The sequence below is a fragment of the Aythya fuligula genome, chromosome 19, assembly GCF_009819795.1.
Source record: "Aythya fuligula isolate bAytFul2 chromosome 19, bAytFul2.pri, whole genome shotgun sequence".
NCBI lineage: Eukaryota > Metazoa > Chordata > Aves > Anseriformes > Anatidae > Aythya > Aythya fuligula.
This window is the reverse complement of record NC_045577.1, coordinates 4604744-4632129: the sequence shown is the minus strand read 5'-3', so window position 1 is coordinate 4632129 and position 27386 is coordinate 4604744. Positions and strand designations below refer to the sequence as shown.

Here is a 27386-nt window from a genome sequence, read left to right as displayed (position 1 = left end):
TGGTGTGAGCAGACAATGGCTCATTCAGCAATCCCTGTAAAAGCCATCAGACTCCATTGTTCCTCTGGTCCTGCTGCCCAGGGAGATCCTGAAACAGCAGATCACGTGGACATCAGCTGCTCCAGCAGCAGGGAAGGTTTGCTGGACGGACTTCTCCCTAAAATAATAATTAGGAAGTCCTTTCTTGCAAGTTTCGTATCTTGTATATGAAATATTTGCATGTTACATTTGACAAGGCAGGGCTGAGAAAGCCTAGGTCCAGCTTAGCCTCCCCCAGCCCCTTACAGCAGTGAATTCAGGTGAAATTCCTGATAGTATTTATTATTTACTGCGTAATATCTCCCTCTTGTGCAAACAATGTATAATATGGGCTGGACTGAAAACTCAGTGGGCATTGTTTTTATCCAGTATCCCTGCAGCATCCGTGAAGGCCCGTAGACCACCGGAGAGTCCCGAGTTTCCAGCCCACAGATTGCCAAAAAAACTAGTAGTCTGCAAGGGATGGCTGCTTAACAGCCAGGAGGAAGACCCAGGTCCCTGCTGGGCAGCAGTTCGTGCCCATACCTGCTCCTTTGGGCATCTGTCCCCAGCGTTATGGGGAGAAAAGGGCGCGTGGAGCAGCCTGCCTGCCAGCAGCTGCCCACAGGTGAACTGGGAGGGGGAGGTGGGCGTTTGTTTTTAAGAGGTTTGTGAAAAAAAGATTATTCATACTGTCATTTTTGTTGTGCCCCCTGAGTTCAGGAAGGGGGTATCGGTGTGTCTGGTGCTGATGAACTGTACAAATAGCTGTTTGCTCAGCAGGCCATTGTATTCATTGTTTTACAGTTAGCAATTTCTTAGCCTTTATTCATCGCTTTTTCTGTGCTTTCTTTCTTTGTTTCTTCTGTCTCTCGCTTTCTTCCCCCTCTTCAGCAGGCCTCCTATGCTGCCTCTTCTTTCCCTTCTGTCTCCTACTGTGTCCAGCAAACTAAAGTGCCCTTCACCCCCGAGGACACCGGTGCCACTCAGGGCCTCACTATGTCAGTCTCTAACTCCTTTCTCAACCGGCACAGCTCCTTTCCTGTGCACTCGGTGAGTTGCTTTCTGCACTTCTGTAATGTGTGTGTATTTGTGCCAGTGGTTAAATGCTCGTGTGCCAACCTGTGCTGATGTTCTGGGTAAAGAGAAAAGCTCTTGGGGGGCTACGGGACTCAGTAGCAAGCAGCCAGGTGATAAAACTGGTGTGTAAATCTCATTAAATGAAATGCGGGGCAGATGCAGCTTTCATTACTGTCTATCCACATCTGGAGTGACATCTGTGGAGAGGGACTGGCAGAGGAGATCAGGCCTGTGTGTGAAGGCACACTCCCATGACCTACATGTTCCCCAGGCTGCACGCTGAAACTGCCAAGTCTTTTTGTTCTGCTGCAGAATGTCAGCGATGTGGATGAGTCGATTAAATGCTGCTGCGTGAATCTGGCCCTTGGAGAAATAACGAGCTGCCATCCCTGAAGTACACGGATTTAGGCAAATGCATGGAACAGTGGCTGCAGCTCCTTAATTTTTTTTTCCTCTAGATGGCCTCTCCCACATCTTTCATCTCGTATTTGCTTGTCCGCTTCCCTTCGCATCCCCTGATCCCAAACAATCCCAGTAAGCTTGTATGGTTTGCTGGCGAACGAGCAGGGTTTCTTCTCCTACAGCTCTGGTCTGAAAAGAGAACCACAGGAGGAGCTGAAAATGATTGAAATTGAAATAATAATCTGAAAGTACCGCTTAAATCTGTGATCAGCTGCTTAAATTAAATGGTAGCAATAACAAAGTGTTAATGTAATGAAATTAAATCGAACCATGGGATTCCAGCAGCTCAACAGCGTGAGGAGCGCTTGCACGTAGGGCTGTGTGGTTATGTGCTGATTGTCTGCCTCATGACAACTGAGAATGGATTATTTTTTAACAGTAACTTGGATATTTAGTAAATTAGATTTATTCTGGAGAAATTATCAGGCAAGAGTTAAGAAAAACCAAGAGTGTTTCAATTAGTTTAATGCTAAATGTTTGAAAGCCGTGTCCTCACGCTGTCACTGCCGTCTTTGCATTTCAACGCTTGCTCGTTCTCTAAAAATGAATGGCAATGATGGTATTAGCTGGGTCTGAAGAAGAAAGTATTCAAGTAGAGTTAACTTCACAAGCCCTAAATTAAAGCTTTCAGCTTCCACTTGTAGGAGAGAGAGCAGTATCATCATTTGGCTGCATAGTTAAAGGCTGAGGTCTGGTAAGGTTACTGCTTGCATGAGTCTGTGGAAAACAGTTTTAAAATTTGAAATAATGCAAAAGTTCTGAATTGTACAGCTTTCTGTTTGATAGCAGTCCTTGAAAATAGAACTGTAAGACCAGGTAAAAGCACTTCACTATTTTTGATTTAATTGAGAGCCTATAAATATGATGCTATAACATTCTAAAAATGTGTGGGCACGTTCACTTTAAAAAGTGTCCTGGTTAGATGGAAATGGTTACTGCATACTTAATTATTTTGACCTGTTCTAATCTTGCTTTGGACTACATTATTCTGAATAGATTATTTTATGAAATGTTAAAACTTCATTAAAAAATCCTCACTCATTTTTGCAAGGATTTGGTAAAGGGAAAATGAATGAAGCATGAGGAACAATGAGAACAGTTGGGCAATGCACTGTCAAATGCACAAAGGAAATAACTGAATTAAAAGTGGTGACTTTTCCATTAATGCCTTTAATTTATGGTAATCTCGTGGTCGCTCATGACTTTAGCTGGTTTATTTTTTCACAGGCAAAAATGAGATTTTCACCTTTGACAGTGACTCTTTGTCTCAGAGCTGCAAAATACCAATGTCCTTACATGCTTCGGAGCTGACCCATATAATATCACAGCCACGGTTTATCCCATTTTCCCTCTCCCTAATGAGACAGAGAAGTGAAACAGCTGTCAAGGTTTGGATGGCTCCCAGGGTGACACCCTGCATTCCAGCACTCAGAAGGACCTCGGAGCCCTTCTTGCAGTCTGCTCCTGAGCATTGCCTGGCAAGACTGCCTCTCACGTGGGGGATGCTCCAAGCTGCACCAGGAGCACTTCGTGTGCATTGCTCTCCTCTCCTGTCATTCTCATGCCTTCGTTTTCTGCACTCTTTCACTCAGATGAGCACTGTGGTGAGCAATAAACCTGTTAAGAGCTAAGCATTAGCAATCCACCGGTCCCAGCAGGGGAATTAATTCGAGGAAGAGCACACCTTTTGTGCACCAGCCAGCTGAGGGGTTGGCCTCCTACGTACCCAAAGAATCAGTGGAGATCATCAAAACGATACGTCTCCTGCGTTAATCTTTATCCCTTCTGTACATGAAGAAAAACCCTCCTTAGGTCAATACCAGGAAGTCGGAGCTAATAAACCAAATGGCTGTGCATTACCACAACGTGAGCAGTGCTCTGCAGATTTCCAATCATAGCCAAGTGCCAGAAAGTGCCCCGTGCTTTTGTTTTTCCCATGAGACTGGCCTGGGATGGACAAGAGTCAGTCCCAGGAGAACACCTAGCCCCGTACCAATCTATTCATGTGAAGGCATCAGGAAAGCCAAGCCTATACCATGTTTTGCATGTAGCTTACTATGCCTATGCACAAAGGAGTAACAACTGCATCCTTACTACTAATTTATAGGGCTTAAAAAAGTTCTTTTCAGACGGTGCTTTGAAGGAAGGAGGAAAAAAAAAAAAAAAGTGAAGTAGTTCAGACCATCTTTACTCTCTTAATTTGTGATTCGTGAATTTCTTTTCCAGAATCCTGACTCTTTTTTTCTTTCCCCTCAGAGCTGCAGACGCTGCTGCAGTCCAGAAGCCACCAGCGCTCTGCGAACCCACTAATCGCGCTTTTCCCTTCTTTGCAGGAAATTGTGTCAGAAGTAATAGCTTTTACTGGATAGAGGCAGATCTTAAGCAACTGGATCAAACCTCATAGGTTTGGCAAGTTGGGTCTGTTTTTCACCGAGTCTGATTCGTGTCTAGCCTCTGTGCCAGCAAGGGTCATGTTTGTAGTGTGGGCCGATGCTGGAAGGAAACACAGCATCATCGTCCTCGCTGTTACACCGTGAAATCTCACATTGCCGGGACAACTGGATCATAATGTCAAGAGTCATTTTAGGGATTCCCCTCTCTTTTGAAAGCAACTCTCTGTTGCCAGACAGTGGGGAAGGAGGTATGCAGTAAGAATGCATCCTCCTTCCTATCCTAAACTTGGTTTGCAGAAGTTTTTCCCCAGCAGATCTCCTCCCTCCCTTCCCATTGTGAGACAGAGATGCTGCCTTTTCCATCTCGTTGTGCTGTTGACTGGAAATGGGTGAGCAGATTTCCAAATGGCAGGAATCAAATCTCACGGCTTCCTGGCAGTGGGGGAACTCTGCACTGATGGAAGAAATCATTGAGGAGACAAGATACACTGCTCTCTGTCTACGTATTTTCCACCAAAGACCGCAGAGAGACTTGCATTCACTCACAGCTAGGAAGTTTTCTTTGTTGAAACAAGGGATGCAGTTGTTTTCTCTGAGTCCTGCAAATAGCACTAGTGGAAATTTGGCTGTGTTCTCCACTATGGAGAAATGTCTTACCTTTCTCTAAATGCTGTTTTGCCTTGTGTTTTCTTCTTAATTAAAAACCATTTCCAGTAACTGCCAAGGAACCAAATTGGCTGCCTGCTTCCACCAGAAAGCATAAGTGATTTCCTTATGAAAACTCTAGTTCAGCGCTTCTGTTTTCACTTGCTCCCACAGTTCTTTTGCAAATTGAGAAAATGCTCAGAAAATTCACAGCAACTGTTTCTCTTTCTTGTGTGCGTGTTAATGTATGTTCAGGAAAAGGAGGGTCAGATAAGCGTTTAAAGGCGCACGCAATGCCGACATGTGCTTTGCATGTTTTCCCCACCTTGCTCCTATTTGTGTAGCTCAGTTCCAGTCTGCAACCCAGACTTCAGCTCCGATCCTTGGCAGAGACTGCGTTTTTTTGGATCCATATGGTGCTCTGATGGTGGGAGCCACTACGAAACCAGGACCGTGAGATCCCTGTGTTAGTTCCTTTCTGTCCTAAGCAGGATTTGGCTCCTTAGTTTGGAGCAGAGGGAAAGGGGAAACAAGGTTTGCGTCCATTTAAGCAGCTGTTGAGTGCTCAGTATTGTTTTGCCTTTCCTGTTTCATGTTCCTTTTGCATTTCTGTTCATTTCCACTGCCCGCAGCAAGCCTGCATGGCAGTATTAAGAGTGCTGTTGTATGCCAGCATTGCTGAATCCTGCTTCAGAAAGGCACTTCCTCCGGGTGCTTACATTTATCTTGCACTCTCTGTCTCTGCATAGGTCTCTAAACAGTCAGCCTGCTGGTTTCACAGGCCACATGCCACGTTTTTATGTGGCTGGCTTTGGGAGTCTCCATCTCCACGCTCTGCCTTTGAAAGATCTGTCTGCCAGATGTGGTGGTATTGTTCACAGGACAGCCAGGAGCTGATGCTGTGTTTGTGATCAGATTGAGTTCTCCTGATAGTTTCAAGAGAGATACACGATAGCATGGTTACTGAGTCTTGCAAACCTTCTCATCCCCCCAGCCATTCTCACTGCAAGGTTGTACAAGAAGCCTTCCCTTAAGAAATTCTCCCTTAAGGAGGGTTCAGATGTTGCGCTTTTGAAGCAGAAGCCAGGAGACCCTTTCCCAAGGGAACCGAAACCCCGTCCATCCATCTGCTGTGCTGACCACTATTTAAAAATAGCGAGGTCAGCCGTGCAGCCGGGTCAGAGGCTTCGCCGCGAAGCATTCAGGCACGAGGGGTTCCTGCCTTTCCTGTGGCAGTGCTTGAAGCCGGTCTGTTGGCAGCCTGTGTTTCCAGCCATTCATTGTAGGAGCATTTCCTTCCTCATTAGCAAAAGTACCTGGAAGTCCAGCATTGTGTCATGAGATAGGAAGTGTTTTCCAATAGTTGTCTGTGTAATTATATTCTTCGGGTTTGTGCAACGCCCAGGGTTTTGCGAGCACAGTTCTCCGCTGTTAGAATCTGGGCATCCAGTTCTGGCGCGGTGCCCACGTTTCTCTCTTAATAGCCTTAGCAGAGGAGATCTAAAAGATTGATCCTTTCCTCTGATAGCGTCGTGTTTTGGAATTCTGATGCTCTATCTGATCTGGGAGTGTCTGGCAAGATTGCAGATTAATTTGGCAGAAGTCGGTAGGGCGACTGAGAAGGCTTTGCTTAAAAGGTAAAGACGGGGGCTGCTGATGCTGCAGATGCTCTGACAGCCATTTAATTGAATTCAGCTCCGAATTTAGGATGGAGATTGCTGTTGCTGGCAGTCAGTGACTGCCATAAACACCCTTCCTCCCTGTTACTTGGTCAGCCGTGCCTAGGGGGTGTTGAGAAGCATCACTCTTGAAATAAGAAGTTTTCTGTTAGTGTTTATCTCCTGCCAGCTAATCCAAATAAACGTCTCTAATGTCACTGACCTTTGGGACATCCTGTGACTCCCCTGTTAACGATGGAAAGCTGTTCTAAAACTAAAAATCAAAGGCAGCAGCTTGGGGATGTTGAAAGGTGCCATCCCTGGCAGCCCCGTGTGCCGCGCTGGTGTCAGTGTGCGTAAACTGTCAGGTCTGGGCAAGTCGGCTCCTGCTGCTCTCAGGAGATTGCTTCTCGCTGAGAGCACGCTTCGTGGGAATGCTTCCCAAGTGACAGAGAGCTTTTTATAAATATACTTTACTGGTAAGGGGAGAGGGATCTCTCTTTGCTCTCTTTGCTCCCTGTGTTGGCCATTTGCTGTTGCAGGTCAGAATCCCCCGCAGCGGGAGACCGTCCTCTGGTCCCTTGCTAGGAGCCTGGCAGCATACTCTGCGTTTGGAAAGAGGAAAACATCGGTTCTCAAAGGATCTGGTTGCTTTCTAGCTTCCCCAAAATTATTTCAAATTATTTCACCTAAAGCAAAGCCATGGAGCAGGAGGTTTGGTCAGTACAGCCATCACTGAGGCCTTACTGACCCCCCAAAAAAATAAAATCACCAAGAAGCAGAATGAAAAAAAAAAACAACAGCACTGATAAGTTTCCAAGATAAACCGCTGCCTGTGATTTTGTGGGGCCAGGGGAGGACGAATTTGCTTATGACAGTTGTCTTGAATGGCCTCTCCCCTCCCAAAATAAGCGTGGATTTTACAGGATGACGGCTTCCCAGAGCCGAACACCGCCCAAACCCTGCGGAAACCATCGCAGCAATTCCTGCTGCAGCTGCCGGCTGGGCTGGGCCGGGCTGGCCAAGGGGCGCAGCAGGAATGGGTGCCATATGGACATCATCTCCACCGCAGGGTGTTTTTCCACTTTCCAACTATGCTGCATTCTTGGCTCTTGTCCCAGCATGGCTGCATAGCTGGAATTCCCGAGCTGCTTGCCGGGGAGGAAGGAGGGGAGGAAGGAGGGCTCTTCCTGGCTGCCTGCTCCGAGCTGCAGCTGTACGGGACCGGGAGCTGAGAGCAGCCTGGTTAATGAATGCCAGCTCACCAAAGGCTTCCCTGGGCCGTTCCCTTTGTTAAAAGCATGCTGAGAGCGTGTCTGCACCGTGAAGTGATGGATCACGGATCCCATCATGAAGATGAATGCGTTTTCCTGGCTACCTGGGCCTTAAGCTGGTACTTTCTACGCACCTCGTGCCAAGATATTGTTTTGAAAGGCGCACTGGCAAGGCCAAGGGGAGATGAATGTGTACAGATTGTCAGTAGTAACGTATCCACATTCAGAGTTTTAAAATTGATGCAAAGTCGTGCTATATTTAGGCCTAAATTGCCTTCGAATTGGCATTAATGTCTCCGAAATTCTGCAAGTCAGAAGCTGTGCAGATTTTCCTTCCCTAGCAGCAGTAATTCATCTCCCTGAGCCTGCAGGCTGCACACCACGCAGCCCACCAGCTGCCGAGCCTCCGGCCCCCGTTTGGCCTGAACTAACCCTGCTGCTGCCCTGGCACGGCGTGAGCCCTTCGAGGACGCCTGCCTGTCCCCAGGCGATGCGGTTGAGGCCAGGAGTTCCCCTTGCTCATGGTCTGAAGGAGCTCTGCTGCTTCCCTGCAAAACCTTGACTTTTTCTCCAGGTTCAGCAAGTCGGAGATGGTAACTTTTGGGGGGGACCTCGGTGGAAGATGCCCATCAGCTGCAAAGTAAAGGACAGCAGGGTGCCTGCTAGGGTGCAGGAAGCCCAGCAGCGGAGGCACTGGGACGCAACCCGTTTTGGAGAAAATCATTTCCCTTATGGCAGTGTTATATCTCACCATTGGGGCAGCAGTTTGCCTTCTCGAGCCATCACAGGAGTGGTGGGAGGTCCATGTTCTTTGTGCTCTGCTCCAATTCTATCTGTGGGGACTGGCCCGGGACTCGGGGCATTAGTTGGCGCGTTAGCGGCGGTGAGATCATGGAATAGCGGGGGGACGGGGCAGGCACAATGAATCTGCTGAGCCAAGGTGATGTCATGAGCCTGGAGTCTTACGAGGGATTTAGCGTTTTGTGCCATGCAAGTGAAAATGAATAAATGTAGAGCATTTATCTGGGCAGAAAGCAAATAGAGAGATTAGACTTGTCATTGTTACGAGGCAGCACCACGAGCGGACGGTGGCCTTGGAGCCGGGGCTGCTCACCCGTGAAGAGACGAGCAGGAAGGGAGAGGAGCCTGTCCTAGAGCCAGGCTCCTTTCAGCCACGGGCATGTGGTAGGGATTTGCATTTTGATTATTCTTCAGTAGTCTTTTAAGCTCTCTTTCCAAAGCATCTCCCTCTGCTCCTCTGTATTATGGCCCGCGATTCGTTTGGGGCCCCTAGACAGCACCCAGAGCACAGCCGGACTCGAGGCACGGCGGAGGGCAGCCGCTGGAGGACTGGGGTGGTGGAAGGTAAAGTCTAGCCGTGGACCTTTGTTTCCTTTCCAGCTTGTAGTGGAAAAACTTCTTTGCCCGGGCTTCGAGCCTGAGACAGTTCTCCGTTCAGATTTTTAAGCTATTGCCTATTTCAGAGGTAGGAAAAGGAAACCAACAAACACCACCGAGGTGATGGACGGAGCTTTGATTTCATCACCTGCTTAATTCCCCATAAAAAACGTAGCCTGAATTTTCCAACTCATGCCTTTGTTTCCTTTTTTTTTCCTTTTACCATCACAGCAGGGTGTGCGTGTGCTTCCTGAGAGCTCTGCAGCGCGCTGTCCTGCAGCAGGTTGCTCGAGCAGGCAACCACCTCAGCTTCATTTCAGCATGGTGTTTTTGGGTGACGTGATGCTTCCTAAAGCTCCTCTCCAGCAGGTTTAGCATTGTTGTCTTTTTTTTTTTTCTTTCTTTTTTTTTCCCCTCTCTCTCTCTCTCTGGTGGGTGTCGGCTTTGCTCTCTTCTTGTTTTGGAGATACCCTGGTGGTAAATCTTACTAGCACCAGATGTTAAAAGACAGAGGATTGCTCGTGTTTTTCTTGGCACAACATACTCCCACTGCACCCTGCTTAATATTATCTGAACAGTAATCTGATGATTAGGAGAGATAGTGGAATAAAGCTTTCTGTAGATGATCTCTTTTCATCTCTTCAACTGACTTTTAGAGCCACTGCATTAAAGGATTGGTTTGATGAGGAATTCATTGCTCCGGAGGGCAATTATCGGTTTTGCTCCCAACGTTTCTCAGATGGGAAGGAGTAAAAGCATCTCCTGTTGTAATCTCCTTTATCCTTCAGCGTAGCTTTGAAGATGGGATCCAGTCACCTCTCCCTGGGAGCTGTGTGTTCTGGAACAGACTTGACACAGGAGCTGTTAAATTACAGGGCTGGAGCAAGTGGCATCTTAATTTTGGATCCTGTGGAAAATCCCAGAAAAGCAACCATCCCCAGCGTACTTCTCTCTGTTGAGACGCTTCCAGCGTGCTCGCAGTCCTGGTTTCTGTATGGCTTCACATCCTTTCAGCTACCCAAGCGCCTTCCAGGTGCACGTTGTCACTAAGTGCTAAACCCAGGCTTTCCCCGCTGCCCAGCAGAAGCTGGGTTCCTGCAGACAAACACCACTGCCCACCTCCCCTGCCCGGCTGCTGCTGGTGTCAGGGCTCTCCTCACCATGAAAAAGCCGCCTGCCAGCCCAGGCAGCAGTTCCTGCAGGAATGGGGGGATGATCAAATAACGCTCCCTCTGCTGGGGTTCGCCTCTCGACCATTGTTGGAATTGCCTTGTGCTGTCACTGCTGAGCTGCTGCTGATCTAATCTCTTTTTCTTTTGTCTGTCTCCTTCCTTTTCCCATCTTCCTCGTTTGTGTGTCGTCCATCTCCGCGTCCTGTAGTACAAGTCCGTGTTTAGGTCCTACTCCCAGGACTTTGTGCCTCACAACCAAGTCTCCATACCTCCTTTCCTGTCTTCTACCTCCTCGTCCTGCTCCACCCCGCCTTTCCCCCCCGTCCACCCGTCTCAGAGCTCTGACCTAGCGGTGCCAGCCACGGCCAGCCAGTCTCCCAGCGCTGGGGATGTGCCAAACTCCTCTTCGCAGGAGAGCAGCTTTAACGGGAATGCTCCTGTCTGCCTTCCTTCTGAAACCTCTTTCACTGATTCTCTCCAGACGGCTTCGGTGAGACTATCCAAAGGGATTGTAATGCACCTTAATGCAAGGCTGGGGGTTGGTTTTGTTTGAAAGAAATGTCGCTTGTATTAATACGTGCTTAAGCTCGATGTGATCTAGCCTGGCTTCCAAACTCGTGTGGGAATGCAGAGAGGTAATTTCATACAGAGATTGCTACAAAAAAAAACCTGAACAACCTCATGGGTTTGAGAAAATGTTAATGCCTGTGTTGGAAACGTAAAATGTCAAATGCTGGTGAAGGGGAGAGGAAGAGAAGTTGCTCTAGCTTCCTGCAATTGTGATACAAGCCAGAGGAAGGTAAAGGGGTGGTGTGAGGTTGGTAGTTTCTGAACACAGGCTCCCAGCAGGGGTTCTGTCCCGCAGCTGCTGCTGCGGCAGGAATTGGTGAGTGCTGTCCTGCTCCCTTCCCCCTGGGGAGCCCCTGGGGCTGTGGGTTTGGTTCAGCTCGTGCTCTCCTGCAGCTTCCTCCAGGCTCCTGCTCTTCCAGCAGCACCGGCTGTGCACGTGGTGGCAGAGTCGGTGCAAAGCATCGCTGTCGGTCGAGTGGGACTAAAGCAGTTCCCTCGCTGGCGGGCGCTGCCGTGAGCTCCAAGTCCCAGGCAGTTTTTGCAGGCAGCTGGCAGGTTGCTTCGTTGAGCACCTCGTGTACAGGGCAGCGTCTCTCCTCTTCGCTGCAAAACCCAGAGGTGACGGGATTAGAGCCTGAGCTGGGTGCATGGTGGTGGTGCCTCTTCACAAGGCTTGGAAGAGGGACACAGACGGCAGAAGCAATGAGCATTTTTCACCCTTTGGACCTGACCTCGCTGTTGCATCTTCCTTGCTTTGGGTCCTTGCTACAGCCCAGTTGCCCTTGAGCTTGGCTCAGCCTGGCATGATGGCTGTAGGCTGTGCTGTGAAGCAGTTTTAGGACACACTTGGCTCTTTGGGGCTGCTCTGCACCTAGCAGCAGGCCTGGTGTCAGCAGGGCGGGTGTGTGTGCTCCAGGCTCTGACCGCTCAGCAGCCGCAGCCTTCAGCCCTCGTGCGCGCTTGGCACCTGCGCAGTCCCCTCTTGCCACGCAGTGCCTGCTGCAGCTCGGGGCCCTCTGGATACTCCTGGAGACCCAGAAAACACCAGCTGAGCCAGAGGCAGGGCTTCTGGCTAGGTGGCAGCGGCCGCAGGGCACCGCTCCTCCCAGGCATGGGCATGGGCGCTCGCTACCAGCTGGCGAGGGGCACCGTCACCTATCTCCTTTCGTCCTGTCTCCCCTAGAGCGAAAACGCCAGCGAGGAGGCTGGTGAGGGTGAATACGTCAATCTGTATTCCTCTGGCCAGAGCAACGGGGAGGTCCCTCACCCTGCAGGAGTAAGTAACCTGGAGAGGGCCACGCACCGGGAAGGGGCTGCCTGGTGCATGCTGAGCTCGCGCTTGGTACCGGCCCCGCGCACCCCGGGGTGCCCTGTCCCCTCGCCGGCTGTCCCTTTGCTTGCCCTCTCCTGGCTTGCTGGCTTTGGTGGCCTCCTGGTTCGGGTAGAGAGCAGGCTGTCAGGATGCCCTGGCAGGATGGAGGGGTGGCTTCTCCTTCCTCCCTCTCTCACCTGCGCTTCGCTGTTTGTTTGGAGCTGCTTGCGTGAGGTTCCCCTTCAGAAAGCTGCGCTCTCACCAGCACGGTCCTGTGTCCGGGCTCACTCCTGTAACCGCTTTGGCTTTCCTGTGTCAATAAATAAAGCCTTCTACTCCTCTTTTTTTTTGTTAATCTTTTACTGCCCCATCTGGGTACGAAGTGCTGGACTGATTTAGGGCTGTTTCTTCCTTTCCTCACGCCTCCTATCTTAGGAATTTCCTAGAGGGGGCAGGGTGTGCTCCACGCCAGGGAGGTGCCATCTTCCTGTTGTGTCAGAGCCAACGGCGGCAGAGGTCTGTGCTGGTCCCGTGCCCGCCTAGGAAGGCATTTCTCCTGCAGGATGTCTCCAAGACCTTTATCTGTGCTGGCGTTACATGGCCGAAGAGATAGGGCTCCCATCACTTCCCTTAGGAGACACAACGAGGCAAGCCCGGCACTTCGGGCAGTCGCTGTTTGGTCCTGAACTGTGAAAAAGGGCTTTACAGACACAGTCCGGGACAAATCTGCAGCCACTGACACACCTCACCTCGCTGCTGCGTTTTGCAGGCTGGATCTGAGTGCAGGTGGTTTCAGTCCCGTGTGTTCAGCAGGTTGAGTCTTCAGGTTCCACTCTGCGTGGCGTTAAATGACTCTGACCTCCAGCACCATGAGATCAATGTTCCCATTTGCCATTCATGGCTCTTTTCCTCTTGAAATGGCTAATTTGAAATGCCACATGATTTGCTCTCCCAGGCTGGGTTTGGATGGCTCTGCTTCTTGCGTTAGCCTCGTTTCCCAGCCGTGAGTTGTGAAGTGGGAACGTTTTGTCGCTGTGGAAGCTCTTCTAATGGGCACGAGGGGAGCAGGAAGGGCAGTCTGCACTCACCCCCTGATGGTCTGGTCTTTTGGGGGCTGGATCTGAGAGGGGAACTGAAACGGGAGCCTGGAGCTGGCTTTGCCCCTTCTGATTGAAGGCAAGGACGAGTGTATCCAACAATAAGGGCTGAAAAAAAAGTGGCGAGAGGGTTAAAATCCAAGACAACAGCTGACTTGTGTTGTAACTTTCAGCATCATTTCACAATGTTAAAAGCAAACAATACTAATTACACCAGTCTCCAGAGATGGTCCCAAATTTCCTGTCTAATTAACTTCTGTGTTTTCCTGGCATTTGGCATTAACTTGCATCAATCTTTAACCGCTCCGTAGGAATTTACAGTAAAGGGCCGTTTAGAGGCAGTAAGACTGTAAATGCAAGCCTAGCAGTGCTGTAGGACCCCAGGCAATAATGAGAAACTTGTTCTCTTTGCAGGAATCTCCCTCCGTCAAAGAAGGCCACTCCAAAGACTCCGGTTCAAACAGCAGTGCCATGGGGAAGGAAGGCAAAGATGGAGCTGAAAGGTAAGCCCAAATCCCACAGAGCACACGCTTCCCAACCTCGGGGTGTACAGAGCATCATCCTTTCTGTCCACCCCCTGGCAATCAGTCCTTGTGGCTGCCTCTTCGGCCCTCAACCGTCCCAAAGCCCTTCAGATTTTAAGCCTTTTTTTTTTTTTTTTTTTTTCCTACAATGGATGAGTGGTAGGATGCTACTGCAGGAGGAGGCAGGATATCAGGATCCAGGCAAGATATCAGTACTTAACTCAGTGAGCCTGCAGGGGTTAATGCAGCCTGTGGTCGTCATCGCAAGTCCATCTAATTGGCAGTCCTGTCATAGACGCTGGCTGCTCCCTCCTGCTTCCAGGGAAACGTGCAAAAAAAGTCTGTATTGCTGCTGGGAAATCGTCTTCCAGAAGGGAATTTCTTCCTAACGCTGCTAGTTAGAGGCTGGCTGAGGCCCCAGAGCAGGAGGCTTTATATCCCTCCTAATGCTCTTAGCTATCATTTGTCTATGTAAATGAAGAGGTGCAGGCTGTAACAGATGGGCTTCAGGAGGAGTGGAGTGAGTGCTTCCCTGCTGCTTGAGATTGCTCTTCAATTGCATTTCTAAAGCAAAAATAGAGAACAGCATTGTTTGGTGCGTGATAGTCAACTTCCCTCCCCCATTTTCTTGCAGTTGGTCTCAGGGTTTTAATCCCTGCAGTGAAGGAGACAATGCAGCAGTGCTCTGCAAAGCCCCATGTCAGGGGAGAGCACAGACTGATGTGCTGGATTCTGACCTGTGCCTGGGGAAAACTGTTCAGGACAGGCACTTTTTTCATTTTTTTTTAGGAATCCAAGCACAAAGAGCACGTGTCCAGGTGTAAGAGTACCTGCCTTTGGGGTAAGAGTACTAGGGTTGTGAATGTACACTAAAAAAGGGGTCAGAGTGCTAAAGCTTCCTGCAGAGAGAGCCTGCCATTTCCCCTTGCAGCAGCACAATGGGCTGTGAGCTGCCTAAAAGGTGTACACAGGCAGAGGATGTTCAGGCTCTCTGCATTTGAGGAAGGGCTTAGGTTTGTGTGCACGAAAAATGTGGTGAATTAAAGAGATGTGGAAGTGTGCACTCATGCAAGGCACAGTAAAATCCTTTCTGCCAGAAATCCAGGCACGCGAGTGTTCAGGTCCTAAAGGTTCATCTTCTGCTTTTCAAGAGGTGAGCAAAGCAACAGAATTCAAGCTAGACGTTTGGGCTTGTTTGCAAAAGATTTACCTCCAGGCTTTCTGTGTACTTACTGCTGTTAACCAGGGTCTGTGTACTGAGAGCTTGGGTTGGACCCAGCGTCTCTTCTCTTGGTTGGCGATGGCACTGATGGTTGTTGCCTGTGGTTTTTACAGGCAGCAGCAGTCACCGGATGCTTTGGAATCGTCACAGTTGGAGGAAGAAGTAGATGAGCTCTCCCTTATTGACCACAGTGAAATTATGGCTAGGTTAACGCTGAAGCAAGAGGTAGGTTCCTGCAGGGTGTGCTTCCATACCCCTTGGTTTATATTCCACTGAGATCTGGTTCTCTGTGTGCACAAGCAAGGTATCGGCTTTTCTTTGATAGCAAAACTAGGTTGCAGCACAAGTGGTGTGCAGCTTTGTGTGTGCAGTGTTGTGAAAGCGTGAGATGCTCTCTAAGAACCCGTTCGTCCTGTGCCCTTTCCCCAGCCCGCTCCTTCCCACGTCGTCAGCCTGTTCCAGTCCGAAATGAAGCACAAGTAATCCAGGTGCAGGTTTGTGGCACTGCCCTTTCGGTCCGGAGGCACGTTCAGCAGATTTCCTGAGCAGGACATTATATTACTGACATGCAAGAGCAGCCAAAGCAGTGCTCTGTGCTGGAGAAACAGCTTTGTTTCTAGCCTTGGGTGCGCTCCCAGACAGCTTTGCTCACTGTGCTTTTGAACCAAGCTGCCTTTGACGTGCGGCTTGAGGGAATATGCAAGTTTTTGAACCTTTCAGCCTGTCAGGGGGCTAGCTTGAAAAACAGAAAGAATTTATCATTTACTGGCACTTTAGGAGTGGTCTTTGGTGAGCGAAGATGCAGGGGAGAAAGTGAGAAGCCATTAGTCATTCTGTAAGTAGCAGTTCCTGAATCTTGCCAGAGGGTCACCTGAAAAATTCACATTTTAGACATAGCTGCTCCATGACTGTAAATCCATGGTTTTTTTCAGTGTTTTGCATATTGAAATGACAGACCTTTATAAAGAAAGCCTGGCATGACTCCAGTTTTCCCTGCAGGAATATCTCCATTAACTTTTTTTTTTTTTTTTAACCTGTGATTTCTGAACGTTTGGGAGTAGCAGCTTCGTGTCAGCCCCTAACTTTTTGCTTTATGGTCTACGCGTTGAAAACAATACAGAGCCACTCTGTGCACCGTCTCCTGCAGTGTGGGAACCCCTGGCCGAGTGGCAGATCAGTTTTGCATATTTTCAGTTGTGAACAGCAGTAGCTAAAAGAAAGATGTTGTCAGAAAGTGGTAAGGCAGGGGTCAAGTATTAGCAGAGCTGTTTTCTGCTCCTGCTCATCGGATTGCTTCAGGTGACCTCCAGCCAAGCGGTTCCAGATCAGGGAGTGAACTCGCTAGGTTATGATGTTCCAGGAAACATGCGAGTTGAATGCACAACCTCTCACCCCACAGCAGCTGTGGTCCGTGATCCTGCACTTTGAGACAGTTTACACAGAGCTACTGCTCCATTAATGGTCTTCTGGGAGCGTTTGGGAGTCTGGGACATTTGGGTTCATTCTTCTGTGGGCAGAAGGTTCAGCATTCGCTGCGCTTCCCAGCCTGGCTTCACAAAGTCAGAGGCCCTGAGCGCAGATCAGCCCAGATCCTCATCTGGGACACCAAATGTTTTCCTAAAATTCCCGGATTAGCCCAGCACTTTTAAGACCGTGTCCCGGCTTGCGCTGCGAGCGGTGCCAGGAACATTGTGTGCTCTGCCAGTCAGCACAAAGTTTGAACCCCCGAGGTGGTGAACCAGGCCGAAGGGAGCTTGGACCACGCGTAACGCCTCTCCGCTCTCATTGCAGGGAGATGACGGCCCAGACGTCCGTGGTGGATCTGGAGATATTTTGTTAGTGCACGCGACAGAGACCGACAGGAAAGGTACAGTGGATGCACCAGAGCAAAGCTGAGGAGTTCAGCCTGGTGTGGGCTCCTGCTGCTGCTGTTCTTCCAAGTCCCTGTAGTGTGAGCAGTGCTGATGTGACTGCCACAGCTGGGCCAGGCTGGGGAGGACTGCAGTGATGATCCCCCAAGTTTTGGGGGGGGTCATGCTTAGCTTTGGTGGAACGGAGGTAAGCTGGATGAGCGCCTGCTCCTTCCATTTCACAGCAGGCTGGTGTTAAATCCTCACAGCCTTGCCCCGATCTGGGAGGCGAGGCGCAGCGGTGGAGTTGGTGACAGTGCTGCATCAAAGTGAGAGATGGTTTGGGTCTGAAGCAGTGCCCGTGGGATCGGGCAGGCTACCCAGGTGCTACTGACACCCCTCGTTTCCCTGCTGCCTCACTGCCTAGTGCAGCTCTGTACTGCTTGCCTGCTGGTGGCCACCCAGACCCATTCAGGGAGGGAATCCACAGTACTTGAAGTGAGACGTGGGGGAGGGAAGCAGGGGGTGGCAACCCCTAGCTATATATTTGTTAAAACCCCGCCATCTCTCCAAACCCAGACACCGCCCACACGAAGCAGCTCCTTCCCGAGCGCTGTGACAAAGACAGCCCTTGCAGCATTTCCAGCGAGTGATTCTGAACCTGCCAAATGCATTTGTGCTGATGGCCTTAACCAGAATTGATCTCCTCATCTCCTGGGATGCAAGGCAGAATGCACTAACCCACTGAGCCACTCAGCTCTCATATTTCAGAGGTTTGATAGTCAAAGGGGAAATATCTTTCATGTGCATTTTTAAATGGCTGCCTTTTTACTGTAGCATAAGGTGTTTTCAATTACTTACCAGCACCATTCAGCTGGCGAGAAAATCCTTCCCCTGGCAGATATATGTCTGTGTTTACGTCAGGCAGCAAATCCAGGCACAAAGGACCAAAGATAGGAACATATTAGAGAAAAGCAGGCAGTTCATTGCACTATGTTTAGGTGTGTATATGTAAAAAAATATATATGTTGAAATGAGATGGTGGAAATACCCCTTCTGGAAAAGCTGAAACTGAAATAGAGAATCTCTGATTTACTCTTGCCATTCTCCAAAACAAGCATCATACTGGAAGAATTTCCCTCTTAAAGACAGCCACTGGATAAAGGGGTGTGTGTTAGAGCACCGGCTCACGAACAGGGAGCTCACAGGAGGCTGCAAGCAGTGAGGCGAAAGCTCTGGAGAACCTCTCAAGACTGGGGAAAACCAGAGCAGGATTTTAAATACACAGCAGCACGGCCAGGGAGAGCGGATGGGCGGAGGGGGGATCTGCGCGGTGCGTGTCTCAGAATAGTCACAGAGCTTAGCCTGACACACTCTGCCAAGCCGCTGATCTGAATGGAGCACGGAGGAATTTGTGCTATGCTAACCCAGTGTTTGGGTGACTGCGAGGGTTAATGAATTAAGCTTACAATGAGAAGAATTCAGGGCTTGTAAATCAATCAGCCAAACGGCACAGAGGGGTATAGTTAAGAGGCTTTCCTTTAAAGATGAATTTCTTGGCAGCTTCGAGTGCCAGAGCAGACCAGCTGTATTACCTCACATCGCCTTTTGGGCAGATGGGAACCCAGAATAAACGTAACTCCACGCCCTGCTGCATGATGCTTCTTGTCCTTCTGACTTCTCTAAAGGAGCTAAATGGAATAAGGGATAAAAGGAGAACATGGGATCTTTACGAGCAAAACCCACGGTCAGTTAAGTGCTCGCAGCCGCGTGCGCTTGCCGCCAGCGCAGGATTACAGCCGGACACGGCCTGGGGCTCACCCCGACGTGACCACCCAGCCTTTAGAGCTGTCCTTAGCCAGGAGCCAGCAGCGCTCTGTGATTTAGGAGCAGGAGGAAGAAGCGTCTCCACGAGGCTGCTGCCAAGAGAAACACCGCAGGTAGAGGAGAGGCACGGCTCTCGCAGCGATCCCTGCTGCTTCCCACCCTCCCCGCACAAAGGGCTGGTGTTACGGCACAGGGTGTGGGGCGCTCCTCGTCCTGCCCGCAGCCAGCTCTGCGTGTAGGGCCAGGCCCGAGCAGGCACAGCAGGAGCTTTTTCTCCCCTCGGTGCTAACGAGCCTCTGCCAGCAGTTGCAGCGGGCCAGGCAAGGGCAGCGTGCCATCCTGCTGCAGATGCTGACTGCAGCACCGAGAGGTTGAATATTGGGGCTATAAAACTCCCAGTTTGACCACTGCTGCCCACGGTGGCCAAGCCTTGCCTAGGCTGCGGGTGTGCTGCAGTCCTGGCCTGAAATCTTTCGCATTTGGAGTTCCTGCTTTTTCAGATGCCGTCCTCTGTACCAGCAGCCAAAGCTTTGTGGTTCTGGGGCCTGTAGCACTGCTGCAGATCAATAAACAGAAGTCGGCAGCGTGCACTGTGTCAGTGTTTGTGCCATGGCAGGTCATGGTCAGTTTTTGCAGTGCAATTTATTCTTTTGGCTGAAAATAATTTATATTTACACTCTCCTGGGGCAGGTTTCCTGGAACACAGCAAGGGCAGAGGATCTGCAGCACCATATCATCATATCAAAACATGTAACATATCAAAACATAAAAAAAAAAAAAATCTGATCATGAGGGAAACGACCACATTCATTTGCAGGGCTCTCTGCTGCCTGAGCAATAAGGGCACCCGCCTCTCATCTTTAAATTATCCCCAGCATTGTCAGCACGTTTTAATTTGCCCTGTTATTAAAAGCTCCTGTCCCACGAGCAGGTGTTTTCCACCAGCCCCTTTGGTGGTCACACAAGCTAGGAAGCAAATGGGAGCGCTGCAGATGGGAGCCAGGCCAGGGGGAACGGGGCAGTGTCACTTCTGCTCTTGTGCCGTAGGGTCCATCTGCTGGTAAGAAACAACAGCACAGCTTCTCTGTGAAGTGAATTCTGGTCAAAATGTGCCCGTGTCTGTGTCCTCTTTCTGCAAGGCTGGATTCAACCTCGTACAAAGCTTACTTTTCTGAAAGCATGTTTGACTGAGGCTTCCTTGTCTCTCTCCACAGATCTGGTGCTGTACTGTGAAGCCTTTCTGACTACATACAGGACATTCATTACCCCTGAAGAGCTCATCAAGAAGCTGCAGTACAGATATCCTTTTGCATGAAAGGCAGCTTGCCCCAGGGACCATGGCTGAGCAGCATGAGCATCATGGAGGGAGTTGGTGACAAGTTTGGAGGATGCAGTCAGGAACGTGCTTGCCCTGCACCCCCTCCATTCTGCAGCCTGCAGGTGGGAGATGCTGCAGGGCACATCCACGTGGAGTGGAGCACTGGATCTGAGTGTAGTCACCAGGGGACCCTGGCAGGGGAGAAGAGCAGTTCAGATTTTCCATACAGAACTGGGGAAGAGCTCTTTTGTTTGGGACATCTTGTTTGTAGAATGGGGATCGTGTGTTCTGCCTTCCAGACAGGCGGTGGGGCAGCTGTAGGTTAACACTGCCAAGACACCTTTTCCCTCTTCCTACAAGAAATACAGCACAGTCCTCTTAGCACCCCAGCTCAGAGCTGAGCTTGTAAGTGCTGATGAGGCCGGGGCTCGTACGTGGCAGCGTGAACGTTTGTGTTTCTGGCAGGACATGGGGAAGGCTTCTTGCTGAGCCCCCTGCCTGTGGTTCCTTCCCCTTGGCTCTGTCCTCGTGGCTCCCTTTGCCATCAGCTGCGTGGCTCAGTAGCTCGGTTCAGGCAGTGCAAAGACCTCGTGGGCTTTGCTCCTGTACGCCCAGGTCAAAGGGAGCCTGACGTCAGCCTGTCCTAAGGCACGGCTCATCACTGCCATCTGCAGCAGAGCCGCTGCTCCCCTGGCTCCTGCTGGGATCAGTGGATCCTGCCAAGGACGCAGCAAAATCTCACTGGAGAGCAGGTGTCAGTGAAAATATTGGCTGGGTCATTCCTGCCGGCCCTTCTTGATATTTGACTTACTGGCACCCTGTTTCTCTCTGCCTTTGTGCACCTGGTGGAAGCTCTTCCACCCTTTGCTGTCTCCCTCACTGCTCTTCCCCTCGCAGAAAACTGGGCAATGAGAGAGGCAGAGGTGACACCTGAGAGCTGTTATCAGACCAGATGTCTCAGACCAGTGGGGGAGATGACAGCGTAGCAGTGCTGCTCATTAAATTCCACCTTAGAGATTAGAGCCTGAGGGTACACCTGCTCTGCCAGCATCAATCCTGCGAGGCCCCAGTACCTCCTCACATCCCTGCTACCTGCAGCTGGGGGCAGATTAATACCGTGCTAATTAGAGCCAGATTGGTGGCCCTTATCTCCTAGAAACTGAACACCAATTTTGGTCAAGACCGAACAGTTTCTGTTCTGATGTTCCTCGAGGCAGCTGTTCATTGTGCTCTGACTGCCATAAGTTGATTCTTTAATTTGCAACCCACATATGAGAAGTTTTGCCACTTCCCAGACACGTTCAAGAAGCGAGTCAGTAAGAACACCTTCTTCGTGCTGGTGAGAGTGGTGGATGAGCTGTGGTGAGTTGCCTTCTTTGTTTTGGGGTGGGAAATGAATGGTCAGTAACCATACAGAAGCCTACCAGTTAAAAAATGTATCTCTGTGTGTATGTGTGTGTTTTAAACCCTATAGATGATGACAGCTGAAATCCCCTACCCTGACCAACAAGATACCCGTAGTATACCCAGGGAACCCTCTTGTTGGGTGTGTCCTGTCTGGGTCAAGGATTTTAAAATAACCCTTGAAAGGGGAATCTTCAAGAAAGGAAGAGCTGGGAAGGGGAGGAAATTCATTCACTCTGTTCTGCTTGTGGGAAGGGACAAGGAGACTGTGCACAGATACAAATTCTCTCGGAGCTTGGAGCTGTAGCGCTGATGCCTTCCATTGGTTTTCCATCTTTCAGCTTGGTGGAGCTGACAGAGGAAATTCTCAAGCTGCTGATGGACCTGGTGTTCCGGCTGGTCTGCAACGGGGAGCTGAGCCTTGCCAGAGTGTTACGCAAAAATATCCTCGATAAAGTAGATCAGAAGAAAATGCTAAGGTTTGCCAATTCCACCAAACCTCTTGCAGCCCGTGGGGTAGCAGCCAGGTGAGGAAGTGTGCACATAACCATATTTTGGTTCTGTCTGAGAGACGAGGTGTCCCTTCGTTGTGGACACAACGTTTATTCTCAGTCCAAAACATAAGAAAGGGAAGAAATCAGGTCACATTTTCTTATCCTTTATTTTTCATCCTTCTCTCCTACAGGCCGGGGACCCTGCATGATTTCCACAGTCACGAGATAGCTGAGCAGCTGACCCTGCTAGACGCTGAACTCTTCTATAAAATCGAGGTACGGAGATAAAGATGGGGTGAGGGCAAAGGGAAGGATTTGAACACAATCTCTGCAATCTCTGGTATTCCCAGCACACCTGCTGCATTGTAGGAGACAGCTGAACTCGTGTCAGCAAAAGACTGCGAGCAGAGGCTGTGACTGGGAATCTTAAGGCAGAAATCCCGTGCTAATGTGTGGTATTCTCCCACCCCTCTCTTCTTCCTTGGCAGATACCAGAAGTTTTGCTTTGGGCGAAAGAGCAAAATGAAGAGAAGAGCCCCAACCTGACACAGTTCACAGAGCACTTTAATAACATGTCCTACTGGTAAGGAGCTCAGGGCAACCAAGGCATGAATTGTGCTTAGCGTCCAGTGTCCTAGAGTTCAAGACAATGCTTGCAGAGTTGGGTTCCCTTAAGTATACATCTACATGTTTTTGGCCAGGAACTAGATGCCAGGCTCTCAGAGACCCCAGAACACAAGAGAAACAAAATCATGAGGGTTTTGGAAGGCCCTGTAACCTGAAGGAATTACTGTTAGTATTGAGCTCTTCAAACAAACTTTCCCCTTGCAAATGAATGCAGTCTGTGAAGGATTATTGTTCTCATCCTTGGAATTATTCTGTCTTTGTTGTGAATTAGAGTGCTCCATTTAAGTTGGAGATACCATGAACTTTTTAATATTGTTGGTCCTTCCTCATTAGCTACTGGTTTTGTAAATGAAACAGCAAGAAATCTGAGATCTGCTGAAATAGGTTTATCTTTCTGTGTTTTGTTTTTTTTCTGTCTGATTTTCCAGGGTCCGTTCAATAATAATGTTACAAGAGAAAGCCCAAGACCGAGAGAGGCTGCTCCTTAAATTTATAAAGATTATGAAGGTACCAGCTTGTTTCTTGCTATGCATCACACATGCTGTTCATTAAAAGAACAGGAGAGTGGGACATGACAGTTGGTAGAGCTGTTTGATGCTCCAAGCCTTTCCAGATTTCTGGAGTAATTGGTATGTTCTCCTTCTTTACAGCACTTACGAAAGCTGAATAATTTTAATTCCTATCTGGCAATTCTTTCTGCACTGGATTCTGCACCCATCCGAAGGCTGGAGTGGCAGAAACAAACCTCAGAGGTGAGGAGCAGCACAGCACGGGCTCTCTTAATTGGGGGAAAAAAGCTAACTGTGGTCGCAGTGTGAAACAGCTGGGTGGGTGTTAAGAGCTCAGGGACATCCCAGGATGGAGAGACGGTGGATGAATGCTCTCCAGTGGAAATAATGCCACAGTGGGAAAAGACTGGGAAATTGTCACATAACCCAAATATTCTGTGCTGGCAGCCTGCAGTGCTGCTGGGCTTCCTGACAGCTGCCAAAGTGCCAGCGCTGTCACAGGCTGCGAGAACAGCCTCCTGCTTCCTCCCTGCAAATTGAAGGCTTGGTGAAGAGGTGTTTGCAGGACGGCCTTAACACCCTTGGGGGAGAGGTTACAAGGATGGGTTTGCGGCAGTGACCGGGGCTTTGTGTTCTGCTAGGGCCTGGCTGAGTACTGCACGCTGATCGACAGCTCCTCGTCCTTCCGAGCCTACCGAGCAGCTCTGGCTGATGTGGAGCCTCCCTGCATACCTTACCTGTGAGTTGGTTGTTCCTTTCCTCTGCTCTTCTGCACACTCAAGTGGTTCCTTCAACAATTTCTCAGCAGCTTCTGCTCAGCTCAGCACTCCTCTTTTGGCCTACATGTAAAACAACCCATCAGTGTGCCACGTCAGACCCCTGTGCCCGCTCTGAGCAATGTGTCCCCTAGCAGGGACATCCCTTGGCACGGCTCCTCCTCCACTGACACTGCGTTCCTGGTACAGGATGGCTGGATTTCTCCAGTCACCACCAAACATCTCATTCCCTTTTGTAACCATCAGTCAAAGCTCAGACCACCTGCTGCTGTTTCAGATGCTTCACTCCGTGTCTCAGCTTCCTTTTTGTAAAGGTGATCTGGCTGTGGCAAAGGGAAGACCAAGTGGCTGGATCTTTAGGTGATGCCTTTCAACTTGGGGCTTGTGCACTGTGAAATAAATATTCCAGTGAGGAGAAATGGATCCCACAGCTTCAAGCTGCTTCGTGTTCCCCTGCAACAGCTCTGATTCTGATGACTTAAGAGCTGATAAAATAGGAAGCTTCCTTGTCAAACACAGACTGCTTCGTCGTGTTTCTAGATGAAGGCTTGAAGCCCTTGCCCTTCTCCATAAGGGCCCTCTGATCTAGAGCTCAGATTTGCTCTGTGTTTATGCCAGTAAAATTTCTAGTCTTGCTTTCTTCCATCATAAAAGTCCTGTAGGAAGATGCTGTGCACATACACAGCTTCTCTCTGTCTGGGGACCACAGGAGGGATGCAGAGGAGCTGGGGAGGCAGAGGGAGGAGGGAGCACAGACCCTCTCGCTCTCAGCTCTGCATGTGATGAAAGGTTCTTAGCACCTGAACACCTTCATGTCTGCTGCTGGGAAGACTTTTCCCTCTAGTTTAGAATTGCAACGCTGCCGGCAGCAGCAGGAGGAGGTAGTTAGATGTGGCGCTGCCTTTGGCCAGCTCTCCTGCCTGTGTGTGACAAACACCTCAACTTGTTTGCCTAATCCCTGGCCCGCTGCCCCTTTCTCTCTTTCAGAGGCCTGATTCTGCAGGACCTGACCTTTGTTCATCTGGGAAACCCAGATTACATTGACAGCAAAGTCAACTTCTCTAAGCGCTGGCAGCAGTTTAACATCCTGGACAGCATGAGGTGCTTCCAGCAAGTGTAAGTGCAGCGGGGGGAGCGGAGCTGGGGGCACTGCTGGGGGTGGAGGCATCGTGATAGAGAAGAAGGGAGACTGGCTCTGGTCGTGGTCTCCTTCCCTCTCTGGGTTAGATAAGGCTACAAAGGTGTGGTGGCATTTTTCTTGGAGTCCCAGCGTAGCAGCATAGTTCCTGTTCTCCCTTTTCACACGACAGTTCCTGCTCCAGGCTGTGCCATGGCTGGTTCTTCTCCGGGTTATGAAGGGTTTTCCTAAAGGGCATCTCACAGCGGATCCAACTGCCAGCTTCAGTGCTGGGGGTCTTTATCCCCACTTCAGCAGCGAGCGTGATGGTTTTTCCCTTCTCTGTGTCACACCCCTGCCACAAGCAGTGGGCTCAGGCCATGCAGAGCGCGGTGCTGGGTCTGTGCTGGAGCCGGGTGGGGGTGGCACCGGGCTGGGGAGGTCCCTGGCAGCCCCGTGGTTGACTGCAGCCTCTCTCTGTGTCCCGCAGACATTACGACATCAAAAGGAACGACGACATCGTGTCCTTCTTCAATGACTTCAGCGACCACCTGGCGGAAGAGGCCCTGTGGGAACTGTCCCTCAAAATCAAACCTCGGAACATCACGAGGCGGAAAACGGACCGGGAGGAGAAAACCTAGGAGGAGGGGGGGGCTGTGCGAGCGAGGAGAATTGCTCGGCAGATGCGCAGAGGGCAGCTATGAGACTGGAGTTCAGTATTTGTACCTGTTACTGGGTGACGCACCCTCCCTCCCGGCTGGCAGCGATCGCTGGGCGTGCGAGCGTCGGGCCGCTGAGGGCAGAGATCAGCCAGCGCTCGCTGCACTCGCCTTCCTCCTCCTCCCGTCCCTCTGTGCCATCAAGCAGCTTTAACCCCGAGGAGAGAGCTTCGTGGAAGGAGGGTCCCAGGCAAAGCGTGTTACAGGTGGTGTTGGGAGAGAGCCGGGCTTTTGGTTTCATCCGTGGAGGAATCGGCAAGAGCTCGGCGCCCACGGGCCGGTCGCGGCAGCGCAAGCAGCCGTGGCAGGAGAGGTTTTTGAGTCTCGCCCACGCCGCCACCTCGCAACGTGTTTGTCCCTAGGAGACGAGGATGGAAGAGCCTCCGCTGTCTGCCAGGGGAGCTCTGCTTTCGGAGAGCTTGCATTTGTTTACAGGGGTCTTCGGTTTACCCCAGATCTCTCTCGCCTCCTTTCTGGGAGGAAGGCACCGGTTGTAGATACAGAAGAGGCACTGAAAACGTGGGCAGGGACCCGCCGTCTCCAGTCATCGTACCCCCCCCTCCTCCTCTTAGATCTCGTTATTTAAACGGTCATCCCTCCAAACCCTGAACCAGAGACTTCCCGAGGTACTGCGGTCCACCCGTGCGTGGACCCGTGTCTGTTAGTGACGGTACTAGCTTTTGCACAGTAAGTTCTGTAGTATACGACTGTAAATATTAGTGTGTAGAATCCAGTGAGGAATTTTTTTTTTTTTGATGCATGTCCGAAAAAACCCGTGGGTTTATAGGAAAAGGAAAGAAAAAGTGCAAAACATTATGTATAAAACTCCCACCCCATGACAACGGCGTTCAAGTACTGGAAGGAAGGAAGGAGGCTCGGGGCCGGCTGTGGGGCTAGGGGAGTTGGGGACCCTCTGGGGTGGTGACAGCCAGCAGGGACGGAGCCCAGCCCGCTGGCCCCACCGCCTCGCTCCTCTCCTCTCCTCTCCTGTCGTTGCCAATTTTTTTTCTCGGGGGTTTCCCCTCCCGGATAGCCCCGGTGCTGAGCTCCTTGCCCCATGCTCTGGAAGCAGCCCCAGCCAGGCCCTGTCCCCAGCCCTGCCCGGCACAGGAGAGGGGTGAGCACTGCCCGCCCAGCGTAACCCATCTGTCTGTCTGTCCGTCTGTCCGGTGTGCCTTATTCAGCCCCTCCCTGTCCCCTCATGTCCCCTCCTGTCCCCTCTCCCAGGGTGTCCTTGCCAGTGCAGCCCCAGCTGGGCCCTTTCCCCTCCCTCCTTTCTGTCCTCATTCAGTTGTTTACAGGGTGGGTCGTGGTTTTGAGCATTTGCTGTAGATTTTATCAGCCTTGCAAGGCCTTTTTCAGACCCATGGCACGTGGTCACAGGTTTTTAAGCCTTCGTCCCACAAAATCCTGCAGTTTTAGAGCAGTGGCTCGTACAGGATGTTTTGCAGAGCATCCTTGATTTGTTTCTCAATAGCAGGTCAATGTTTGCTAAGCCTCTGTTTATTCTGGGTGAATCAGAGGTGCGAGCACTTCCTTCTACAGATTGCAAAGCCTTTGCGGCTCCCTGGACGTGCTGGCTCCAGCTGCCAGCCTGCAGCAGGGCACACCGGTGGCGTTACCCCATCCTCAGGCCTGTGTCCAGCTCGATCGCGCCCCTGAAGCTGCAGGCAGCGGGCTCCCAGCACCTCGCCCCATGCTGCCCAAGCTGCTGCAGTGGCCTCCAAGACGCCCGTGGTGGGATCCAAACCGAGACACCTGCATCGACAGCGGCAGCCCCGTGAGAGCAAGACACGGCGCGGTGAAGCAACACGTCCAGTTCGTGCGTCCGCATGGGCTTTGCAGTCTGGTTTTGAGAGCAAAGCAAAATTCTCGAGCGTTTCCCCCGCCCTCCCCTTCGTGCCCTCGCAGTCCCCAGAG

The 27386-nt window shown here is 50.6% G+C and overlaps 1 protein-coding gene across 8 annotated transcripts in view; it reads left to right on the top strand.

The window, feature by feature from the left end:
* RAPGEF1 (Rap guanine nucleotide exchange factor 1) overlaps positions 1 to 26661 on the top strand; it is an 85620-nt gene extending 58959 nt beyond the window's left edge. For 2 of the 8 annotated variants that reach the window (XM_032200270.1, XM_032200272.1), the window contains 16 exons: positions 913 to 1071; positions 10309 to 10590; positions 11854 to 11946; positions 13494 to 13582; positions 14939 to 15050; positions 16617 to 16692; positions 19717 to 19801; positions 21090 to 21182; positions 21566 to 21751; positions 21910 to 21994; positions 22207 to 22301; positions 22774 to 22852; positions 22996 to 23097; positions 23496 to 23593; positions 24618 to 24746; positions 25238 to 26661. In XM_032200270.1, the coding sequence (XP_032056161.1) occupies positions 913 to 1071; positions 10309 to 10590; positions 11854 to 11946; positions 13494 to 13582; positions 14939 to 15050; positions 16617 to 16692; positions 19717 to 19801; positions 21090 to 21182; positions 21566 to 21751; positions 21910 to 21994; positions 22207 to 22301; positions 22774 to 22852; positions 22996 to 23097; positions 23496 to 23593; positions 24618 to 24746; positions 25238 to 25388 (1914 nt within the window). In that variant the 3' untranslated portion in view covers positions 25389 to 26661. The remainder of the gene's footprint in view (positions 1 to 912; positions 1072 to 10308; positions 10591 to 11853; positions 11947 to 13493; positions 13583 to 14938; positions 15051 to 16616; positions 16693 to 19716; positions 19802 to 21089; positions 21183 to 21565; positions 21752 to 21909; positions 21995 to 22206; positions 22302 to 22773; positions 22853 to 22995; positions 23098 to 23495; positions 23594 to 24617; positions 24747 to 25237) is intronic. The other 6 variants (XM_032200271.1, XM_032200274.1, XM_032200273.1 and 3 more) reach the window with 6 other exon arrangements.
* The last annotated feature ends 725 nt before the right edge of the window (positions 26662 to 27386 follow it).